The sequence below is a fragment of the Glycine max genome, chromosome 15 (genome assembly GCF_000004515.6).
Source record: "Glycine max cultivar Williams 82 chromosome 15, Glycine_max_v4.0, whole genome shotgun sequence".
NCBI classification, from domain to species: Eukaryota; Viridiplantae; Streptophyta; class Magnoliopsida; order Fabales; family Fabaceae; genus Glycine; species Glycine max.
The window spans coordinates 1004190-1016062 of NC_038251.2; the positions used below are offsets into that span (position 1 = coordinate 1004190).

Sequence of the window (11873 nt, forward strand, 5' to 3'; positions counted from 1 at the left end):
TAGGAGTAGTGTGGTAATGCGGTATATATGGTATATTGTTGTTTCTTCCATCGAGGTTGTTGGGCCAGCCAGAGGATGACACGTGTACCTTAAACACCGGCTTTGATTCTTCCACGTATGCGCTTGTCTATGGGGAGGAAAGCGTGTGATTCTGATTTTATTGTTTTCAAGTATTCCATTTTTCTTTTTACAATAACTCAAATACTTAATCAATTAAACTAAAGTCTCTTTATTTCTTTTCATTCTTCTTTCCTGCACTCACTAACTAACACGAACGTTCCACGTAATCACGACGCAATATATCCAATGTACTACTACTTTATTATTACTGTTTAAAATGATTTTAAACACTAAATAATATGTAACTAACACTTCCTTGGTATTATCCAAATCTTGTACGTAGTGGAGAAGAATGTATTGTCACACACAATCATCTTCAAACTGTACTATGGAGACAAATTAGAGAATGGTGCGAGCGCACCTGCTGTAAGAAAAGACTTTCGGAGCATGAAACTAATGTTTATAATGTAATGAAAACATGCTGTGAAAATAATCTCACTTATTATTACTAGGGGAAGAGAGGTATTTTATGCCTCTGTAAATTTTTTGAATAATAAAAATAAAAGTTAAATCCAGTTAATAAAAAAATAATGGAAAGTTAATATAAGTTCGAACAAAGTTTTGAAATTTATGAAATAATTTAATAGTAAAATTGTTCAATAAAATGTATACACCAAATAAAGTAATTCTCATTATTAATAATTATAGATTTCACATGTTAATTAAACTTTACGTATCATAATTTTTATACTGTACGTAGGGTTTTCTTTTCGGCCGGATAAAATTTTCAAATAATTAAAAAAATAGAATGAGTTCATGAGCATTGAAAGGGGTACTGCACAAATCAAAAGAAGAAAAAAGGGACACTACACCACACACGTTTAAGGCAAGTTTGGGAAAGGAGCAAAACCTTGGGTCGGGATTGTAATCGTGTTTAAAGATTTTTAAGATCCCATCAATCATAGAAATAGAATAGAAGAAGGTGAAAAAACGAAGAAAAAAAGAAATTGAAAAGAATAAGGAAACAGGTGGGGTCCGCATGTTTCAGTTTTAGAAGAAACGGTCAACTCTAACCGAAGTCCATGAGCACGTAAATGAGTCATAGTTTAGGGTTGGTGGCCCACAAAAGCATGTGACTTTGTTTCTTTGTCGGTTCCCACAAGCAACCACTCCTACGGGCCATCATGCTTAAGCTCCAGGGGATATATATTTTCCTGTTAAAGTCGTACTTAAAGAACTTTTACTAGGTTTATGAATAAATAATGTGAAATTTAATTTTATTAAAAAAATAATAAATAATGTAAAAGGATTTTCTTTTAATTACAAACACGTAATAAACATTTGAAAACATTGAATTAGAATTTGTGCATCATCTGATAATAACATTTTGAATATATACTCAATATTTAATTTAAAATTATTGAATATCATTTCAAATTTAACCTTACAAAATTATTTAGAACATATATTTATATTTTAATTACATTGAATAATATCTTACTTTATTGTACTTTTTTTTATTTTTTCTACCTTAGCTTTTCCAGAACCTTATTATTCGCACAAATAAAGTGAAAGACATATTTTTGGTAGATGTTATCAATATATATAAAACCATTTCATTTATCATTTTTACAAGTGGCAGTAATTTGTTTTCTTTGCTTGTGAGGTTTAAGTATTTTAAGCTTTAGTTAAATTCACAAAATAAAGAAATTTTATGATACGTAAATATATATATATATATATATATTTTACTTAAATAATTCTTATATTATAAATTTCAGTTGTTATTCTTGAACAAGAAAATACATCTAACTCTACTTTTTATCTCTTGTAGATATAATTCACCATTATTAATTAATATATATTAAAAATATTGTTACATTAATCTCTTTATAAACTTAAATATTCTTTCAAATAATATTTCAAAAAATACTATAAGCTAATGAGATAAGTTTGTTTATCAAACATATTTATTTTAATCAATGAATTTATAAGTTAGAAAAATATATTATAAAAATTGAAAAATAACTTATGAAACACACTCTTATTTAATAAATTTTTTATTCATTTAACTTTTTTCTTCAAAATATTCTATCATTACTATTCTTAATTTATATGATTAAAAACCATATATAGGAACCGACGTCTAAATCGAAGCAACATAGAAATGTAGAACATGTAGTTAAACACCATGGGGACCAGTCTAAGCCAAAACCTACATAAATGCATACAATATGTGATTAAATACCATGAGGATTGAAGTCTAAATCAAAGGAATATTGACAAATAAGATCTATACTTAGATACCAAGAGACGAAAGTCTAAATCAAACAATACATTAATGTCAAGGGCTATTGAAACCTAGAGTTCAAACTAGGGCAGTTCCCTTTTCTTTAATTCCTATTGAACCATTTTCAAAGTCGATCAGATAAAATTTATTTCTTTCCTATTTATTTTAGAAAATTTTAACACAAAAATTTTCTCATAAAAATTGTTTAGGTCTCTTATTCGTTTTTATGCTTCTACACCTAAGTATTTCTAATAATTTTTGCATAAGGCCAAATAAATCTAAATACAGTTTTACACAAAATCATAGTTGTCACTATTATCATTTAATTGCCATCCTTGGTATTAACATCATTTTACTATCATTATCATCATCATAATCAATGGGAGAGTCAGCATATATTGAGTGCACTTGTATTCCCTTGACTAAGAAATACATAAAGATATACTTAATATTATTATTTTTTTGTCCCCCTGTTTTTATAATTTGATCTTGCTGATTTTAATTTTTTAGTTGTCTTCAATTTTTGTATTTATTGACTAGATTTTTATTTTTTATTTTGTTATTTTTAGACTTTATTTAGTTGAATATTTTATTTTATATGTATGATAATAAATATTATTATTTTAAAAAAAATTATCCCGACTAAATCTAGATCTTAAATCCTCCACTGATCATAATTATTGCTTACATCATACTTCTTGTTGTTACCATTACTACTATACCGCATTTACATGCCCCTAATATGTCATTAATACCATTCATGTCACCTTTTTTATTATGTTGTTAACTATTGCTAATTAATATTGTCATATTCATTACTATAATTGTCTTCAATTTACTATCACATTCATGAATCATGAGAGTAGTTTTTTATTTGCACATTATTTAATATTATTATCTATTTGGTCATTTGATATATATCTAATAATAAATATGATAAGAATTTATTTACTCAGTCTTTCTAGGGATAGCTGAAGGACTTGAGAGGCTTAAAATAAATTTAAAAATGAGGTTTTTTATTTAATTATAAAATAGTTTATTAAAATTATTATTGTTTTATTTAAAATTAATTTTTTGGACTTTTTGTGATGCAAAATTATCAATTAAATTGTCGTAATAAATTTCATTTAACATTTCTTTTTCAATAGAAAATAATTCAATCCGTTCAATCTTTGTTGAGACGTTGTTGATTTTAAGTAAGTTTTTATTATTTTTAGTTTTAAAAAACTCCTTTTTCAATAAACAAGTTATATCTAAATTGTTGATTTTAAGTAAGTTTTTTTTAGGTATATTAGTACTAAAAAAAAATTTAAGACCTTTTTTGGGGGCCTAAAATCCTTACTTGGGCTGCTTGGATTTTAAGCCGATTCTGAATCTTTCTACTATTATTCTTTTTTTTTTAATCTCATCTTAACCACCAAATAATCGAGAAGATATTTCATAAATCTCATGTCCATGTCAATGAAGTTTGTTTTGGTTGGAAAAACTCTTTATGAAAGAGGTAGAATTTTCTTCATATTGGTCAAAATAGTTAAACAAAATTCATATGATGTATCCCACTCTTTACATATGAAAAGAATCAAAAGAAAAAAGAAACGTAGTAATCAATCATTGAGGAAGAGAAAGTATGATGCATGATTAGGCCAAATGAATAATTCATTTGTACAAAATCATTCATGTTTCAAATAAAATGGTCATTAAGCTTGAATTCAATGACCTATTCGAGAAAGCAATCATAGACTTTGAATGTTGGGAAAGACCGTAGAATTGATCACATTATTTCAAGATAAGTAATTAATGTTCGATCAATAGTTTATTTACGAGATTTGTATTCAATGATTTACATTTAATTGGTTTAGAAATGGCTTCGTGCGTTGTCAAAATTTGGACGATCAAGATAGCATTTTATTTCAGTTTCCTTGAGAATAGGAGAAACTGGCAAACAAACATTATTTCAGACAATGGCACTATGCCCCATTTCATGCACAAGATACCAGTTCTTATATTTTATCTTTTAGCAATCAATTGAAAAAGAAAACAAAACAAGCGGAAAGTGTAATGTCATGAAGCTCCCTTTCCAAGTCTCTCAAACCCAAAGCAAAGGACACCTACCAGCCTATCATCACATTCACTCCGGGTCAAGCACAACTCATACTCTCATCTCGTGTTCTTTCCTAAAGGGGAGGCAATTGATGCCATAGTGGACCCTTTTCTTCTTATTATAGTGCAAGTGCAATAGTACTATACTAGTATTTGTGCTTCCCTGATTCACATGGGGTGGCCTTCACAACAGCTAGCTATAGATAGCCAAATTTACTATAGACATGGTATGGGAGAGGCTAAGATCAATAGAGCCTTGTCTTGCCAAATAGCTAAAAAAGACACCTGGCAATTACTTACCATTGTTGAAGCCTAGCTAGCTATGGCCCTATGTTTTGTATTTTGTATCGCTTCTTCTTTACTTGTTTTGAGAGGGCACAACTTGTTTCCTATCCGTTTGGAATCTTTCTTTTTTGTTCATATACAATGTCATTTATTAATTGCGGTTGTTATAGCATTATGAGGGAAACCGAGAATTTGCTATTTTGATTGCTTCATGCATAAGACTCGTTATATAAAACAAACTTTCAAATTGATATTTGGACCCAATTAAGAAGCGAGAAAAATGAAAATAAACATGAGAATACAATAGAGACAGTCTGCCAATTATTGCAGTTAATTAAGTTCTATTAGTTTTATTATCTAAACCAGAAAGTCAGAAATCTTGGAAGGATTGCCAGAAAAATAAAATTGCAATGTTACAAGCATATAGACCATGTATACATACACACGGACCCATTCAAAGAATGTGAAATGAATCAAATTAATCAGAAGGTCTCTGGCCATGCATACTTGAAACTCACGGTCCCAAAAATTCTTACATGCGTTTATTTAAGTGGACCCTCGTGATGCAATGAATGCAAATAAGAAACAGTTCCTCTAATTGCATAATACTATTGGTAAACTAAATTCGTTGCAGGCAGACAATTAAGATCCCAAAGGAACATTGATAGCGATGCGTGCGGCTTATGGTGTACCCGTGCATGTGTTTCTGTAAGTGATATCTGAAAATCATGTAAAGTAGCAATATTGAATTATTTTTAAAATTATTAAATACTACTACTAGTATATTATTAATAGATACTATTAGTATTATTATTATTTAATTGTAGTTTATGTTTAAAGCTCTTGTTAACAAGTAATCTGGTACTATGGGTTAAGAAATTTATTATAAAAATAATAGGAAAATATAAAAAAAAAATCATAAATAACGTAATTTTTTATATTTCAATATTTTTTTAATTTTTTAACTAATATCTTAAGAATAATGGTTAATATTTAAATTTATTTAATTAATAATATATATGAATAATCTATAATGGGTTGGATTATTTATATAATACTGATGAAAGGTCTTTATTATTTTTCATGACTAAATATCAGAGTAAGGAAATAGTACTATCATCAAGGATATAAATATTTAACAAAAACTTATATTTATCTCATTTCGAGAAAAAAAACATCAAATTTATATAAATATATCAAATTAAAATTTATTAAAATTATAAAATCTTAAAAATTAATTTATTTAAAAAAAATCTTCGGTTTGATAGGCATCACAAATTAAAATCTAAATAAAACTAAAATTAAATACTCAACATAAAAGAAGTTCCATGATGCAACTTGTTTTTTTTTTATTATTGATAAAAAAACTCACGTAATTTAATAAGAATGGAAATAATATAATCATTAAAAAAATGGTCTTGATCTCAATATAATAAGAATTCAATTCATAACATAGAAATAAATATACTTTCAGAGCCGTGATAAACGGAATAGAGATGATTAATATTGCTTCAAATCCTATTAACTTGCTAATCGGTAAATAAATTATTTAAATCAAAGTGTAATTGGGTAAAAGATGGTGAGCATAGCAATATCGCGAGCTTTGGTCTTGCATAAAAGTGTATGAGTTGACTTCTGAAATGGTGAGTTAGTTAGTTAGAGTGTAACTGCCTATTACTCTATTACAAGCTAAGGAATATTTTTGGGCAGCTTCACTGGACAACTCACTAATAACCATTGATATAATATTCATTTAAACAACGGTTGATGTTGGCCAACTTATAATTGATTATTTTGACTGATGAAATTTTTAATAATTAAAATATTGATGTTATGTATCGTGATATGGAGTGTGGACCAAAGATTATGCTTGGAGTGAAACAAAACTCAAATTTATTTAAGTAAAATATCATGTTCGAATTTTGTGAACCAATACAAAAATATAATTAAGGGATTTAACTTAAAAAAACAATCAATTAGATTATTATGCAAAATATTAATTATTTGATAAAGTAAGTAAATACTATATACCTACGACATGGTAAAATATAAAAAAATCTCTTCATATTGCAAACACGAATCCTTAATCCTTTGCATCTCTCTAGATGAAATCACTAAAATGGTTCTTGAAATCGTAGTTGAGGGTGATAAGTACGCGCGCGACATCAGGACAGGAGAAGTTTGATTTAGAAAAGATGAGTTTGAAAACTTAAATTAATCTCATCTTTGTCGATTTTTTAAATTTATGGGCTCAGAAAATTTCGTGGAAACTCACATTTTTTTATACAAAAAATGTAACTTACTTATATATTTTGAATAATTATATATCAAATTTTAATGCAATATAAAAATTAATAAATAACAAAGATCTTAACAAAATGGGAGGAACATTTATTATTATTCTTACCAAAGTTACGGTAAAAGTCACATTTTGCTAGATTTTTTTATTTTGGGATGTTCAGATTCAACTAAGATTCTGTGCCTAGGATTAAGGTAGTGCTCTATTTTTGCGCTGCTATATATCACTACTGTGCACTTTTCAAGTTTTCAACTACTCTAACTTGCAAGAACAGTACTGATTTATATTCGTTTCGTTGATAAGATAATATTATGTTATTGTTTTCCTCCTTTTTTTTTGGTAAAAGAACGGCCAAATTACAGCCGTAAAACAAAATACAAAGTAAATCTTACTTTCAAAAAATAAATTTTATTATAGATAATATGTTTGGATCATTTTTCATATATCTTAAAAGTCACTTTAAAATTATCTTTTGAAGTGAAATTTTTAAAAAATAAGTAGAAGTTATTTGATAGTTTCAATTTAAAGACTTATTTAAAATTAAATTTTTTGTTTCTTTGTCTCTCAATCAGTTCAAGATATGGAAGATAGAAAAGCTAAAGTATGCATCTAATTTTTTTTAATAAGTAGTATAATAAATTTAATTTTAATATATTAATTAAGTTTAAATTAGGTTAAATATGTATTAATTATTAAATTTTGAGCCAGGTAAAAATGGCCTAAGAGAAAGACGTCATGAAAAGAAAAACTTTCTTCTTTATTGAAGGTTGCTTTCTTAATTACTTATCAATCACGAAAATTTGTACTTTTACTAAGAGGTTTAAAACTGAACAATAACTATCGTTTTTCTTTTACAAGCCATTTTTTAAACGGTTTATACTACATATCAATTTTCAAATAATTAAAAAAAAAAAACATGAAAAGATAATTCAACGAGAAGAAATTAAAGGAGATGAAATGGAAATAGCAAGCAAAAATGGATCGACAATAAGTTTGCTGAAATGTGCAGCATATTAACAAATACGACAAGACATTTACTAAAACGATGAGTTTTCCCTATTTCATTAAACAGACTCCTGTATATATCCTTCATTCTTAGGTCTTAACATAGACAGAAGTCTGATTCGTGCACCATACTATAAAATGTTGCTTCCTCAAATATAATAAAACGACAACATGAAATTGGATGTCTTCAAAACGTGTACCATATTGATTAGAAGCCTTTTGCTTCATCTATATATATATATATATATATATATATATATATATATATATATATATATATATATATATATATATATATTTTTCATTTTGTCACGCCTTCTATAAATCCCTTTAAAGACCCTTTTGGTTGCAGATCGAAGCCCTTTGCATCTGATCTCTTCATAATCCTCAACCTCTTGCATGACTCAATAAACATCCTGCAAAAGTCCCACTTTCTATATGAACACATATACTTGTATAAATTTAAAATAGAAAAAATAACAAAATAAAACTATTATATATAGCTTCAAATAGAAATAAGGATAATTTACTTATTTACCTTTAACATTAGAAAGTTTAATTATATCCCACTAAAAAGTTTATCTTCACATGGAAGTTGAAACTTTTGATCATTCTGTGGAAATGTGGCCAACTAATACGAAGCTTTTCTCCCTCTTATTTGGGTGTATCCACCACTAAAGGTTTGCTTTTTAGGTCATGCCACAATTGATTATTATCTATCCCCCCACCCTTCCCATGTTAATATGTCGAACATTATAATGAGGGATTCACGCATGTCTGCAATATATGATCCAAGATAATTTTCTGTAATTTGTTTTTGTTTTGAGATTATGATGTTTAGCAAACAAATTAGAACTTAATTAGGTCAATCCACAACTTAATCAGCACTTGTCTAGTCAAGTGTTGTGTGTTGGGAGACTACAAAATAATTTTGCCAAACCTGTGGCGTTCAATTTATGGACCAAGTTGGATAGTATTTAATTTATTTGACTCACATGATTAGATTAGTAAAGAAAACCATGCATGCATCTCAGACAAAATTGTAATTAGCATGTAATAATCTTCATTAATTATACATATATATTAATACTGATAGAGATCAATTAAGTAGCGAAATTACGGAGCACCCAGTTTTAAGACACGGAATCAAAGTTGGTGGTATATGCAATGCACCACTTAAGTGTTTGGTGGCTTTTCTGAGCGCAAACACGGGCACTGAAGCTGACTCAGTGGTAGACAGAAGAATTTTTTGGTTTACTTTACTCGTATTTGACACGCATATCACTTTTGTCTCTCGAAACATGAATAGGTGCTCCCACCCAAGAGAAAAAGTATATACAAAATTATTAAGGGATTTATTTTAAGTTCGTAAATTTTACTGTGATATATAGATGAAAAATTAAAATAATTTTTGAACTGATAATAATTTTAAATCTTTACTTCAATATAATGAAAAGAGAATAATATTGTTTTATTTCTAAAATAATTATGGTCTAAGATTATTTTATATAAATAATAATAATAAATAAATAAATAAAAATAATAATTTTATAAAATCAATCTTATATAATTATTAATTAATTTATAGATTTTATTATTTATTATTTATTATTAATATTATAAGGAATATAAATAAAATATAATTAATATTAAATAAAAAAAATAAATAATAATTATTTTAAAATGTTTTCTTTCTTAAATGATGATTATAATGAGATGAGAAAATAAATAATCCTAGGAAAGCGAGGGAGCGGGCCAGAAGGACTTACTCCCAAGGAACATCTCCAACGAGCATCCAGTCACCATCTTTGTCCTCGTATATGGGAACTTGTTCAACATTCTCCTCATCCTTCAACGCTGAGCCTGTCAACATTTATTTAAACAAGAATATTAATTATCGCTATTGTTGATTGCCAATAATTTCTTGAGGCTAGGTAGAGATATTTTGGTTTTAGATTTTGATACAATTAATGATAAACAAAATTCATTTCAGAAGAAATTATTTTTAAAAAAATTACTTTTATTAATTAGAAATAATATATTAAAACTGAGTTCAGAATAACTAAATTTCTTTTAATGGTTAGGTAAAAAAAAACCGTGTTAAAGAGTAAATATATATTATCGTATGATAAACTTTGTTAGACTACTATATTTATAATTAAATTGTATAATATTTATATATTTATAATTTAAATTATATTTCAGTAGCGAATATATAGTCATATATAGGTTTAGATTATTACAAATTGACACTATAATAATATTAGTTTTAATTAAGTGTTTACGAGTAATTGTACATATTAATAAATTATATCTCTGCAGTTCTTTAATAAATCGATCTATTATGGTTGATTCTATGTCATCTAGAGTTTTAAGAGTAGATAAACTGTACACTCTGCATGCCATCACATATATTTTATTGAGGAGAATGTCTAACACTATTCTATATGACGTCGTCTCCAATTTGTCCCTCTTTGTCTCCCTCTAAATTATTTTAATTGGGCCTATTCTTTCCAGGATTTATAAAGTTAATTAAGTAAAGCTTGTTCTTAACACTTTTTCTGAAACAAAATTGACGATAAAACTTATATTTAATTCCCTATATTCGTGGCATCAAATTTTCAAATACAGGGATGAGCATCTCTATTTGGAGGTGTGCTAATTAAGTTTATGAAACGCCTAGTAGAGTACTAAAACCTATGAAGCACCGTGCATTGTTCTTACGTGTTCATAATATACACACTCTTCTCACGGGATATTGAGTCCCAATGCTTCTCCTCCTCCTTATTTAGTAAGTCCAGAAAAAGAAACCACCTACCTAGTAGACTTTTTTTCAAGTCACAACATAATCTTCTTAATTTCTGAGTGTTTCTATGTTGATACAGTAACTCACATGCATTAATCCTTCCACAATTAATAACCCTTTCTTACCATTAACTACTCATACCTGCTAGCCATAAACTATGTGTTGCACAATTAATTAACGTATATTTCGTGCGTGTATACATACACATAAACAGATTTTTAATCTGCATGTTATTTTCTTAAACCTTAACTAAGTTTACGTTTACTATACCTAGCATATGAAATTAGTTTACAAGTAATATATAAGATATGCTCAAATGAAGTAAACAGAAAGAAAGAAAAAAATGTAACTTACCAATTCCATAGCAACCGAAGAACTTCTCCAAGGCCAAGGCTAGCTCCGAATATCCCTTGTGCATAGCCAAATCAATTTTACGCAAGAAAGGAGCCCCGTCCATGCTAACTTTGACGTACATTTTGGTTTCATTGATGGTGTTCTTCTTGCGGTACGAACACACCGGAGGCCACCCAACCACTTGGTTTTTGGTTTGGATTTTGCGATCTTCTTCGGAGGAGCTGTTTTCATCACCTTGATTAATCTCCGAGAACACCCTCTTCTTCATCTTCTCGTTCTTGTCAGGTAATTCCCCACCGGGAAGGCCCAACCTTAGCTCAGTAGTGATTTCAAGCCCAACACCTTCTTTCTCCATTTTCTTTTCTCCGTTAATCAAACTAGCTAGTGGTGAGTGTATGGAAATTAATTTCGGTTGGTTAGAGAATATTAACTGTCACTTTTTGATTGCGAACAATGGTTTTGTGTATGAAGAAAAGAGGCTGTGAAATGAGTGTGTGTGTGTGTATATATAAAGTGAATGGAATGTGGGTTATGTGCACAGTGGTAGCAGTGACAGGTCAACTAAGGCGAAGTGGTCGGACACATGAGAAACAAGTGTAGGGACGCAAAAACCATTGAAGCCCGGCACCATAAGTTGGACATGGGGACATATCCTACAACTCTTGCTGCCTTGT

At 28.3% G+C, this 11873-nt stretch overlaps 1 protein-coding gene across 1 annotated transcript; it reads right to left on the bottom strand.

Annotated features, from left to right (window-relative positions):
- Positions 1–8216: 8216 nt before the first annotated feature.
- On the bottom strand, positions 8217–11666 carry LOC100811879 (auxin-induced protein 22C-like). The gene is made up of 4 exons (NM_001255364.3): positions 11200–11666; positions 9809–9902; positions 8338–8455; positions 8217–8277 (listed from the first exon to the last, which is right to left on the bottom strand). The coding sequence occupies exons 1-3, from the start codon at positions 11552–11554 to the stop codon at positions 8341–8343; spliced, it is 564 nt and encodes a 187-aa protein (NP_001242293.2). The 5' UTR covers positions 11555–11666; the 3' UTR covers positions 8217–8277; positions 8338–8340.
- Between the last annotated feature and the right edge of the window lie 207 nt (positions 11667–11873).

Coding starts and splice junctions, on each gene's coding strand:
- LOC100811879 (NM_001255364.3), bottom strand. CDS start 11,554: ATGGAGAAAGAAGGTGTTGGGCTTGAAATCACTACTGAGCTAAGGTTG. Junction 9,903..11,199: donor CTTCGGTTGCTATGGAATTG/GTAAGTTACATT, acceptor AAATGTTGACAG/GCTCAGCGTTGAAGGATGAG. Junction 8,456..9,808: donor GTTGGAGATGTTCCTTGGGA/GTAAGTCCTTCT, acceptor GGACTTTTGCAG/GATGTTTATTGAGTCATGCA.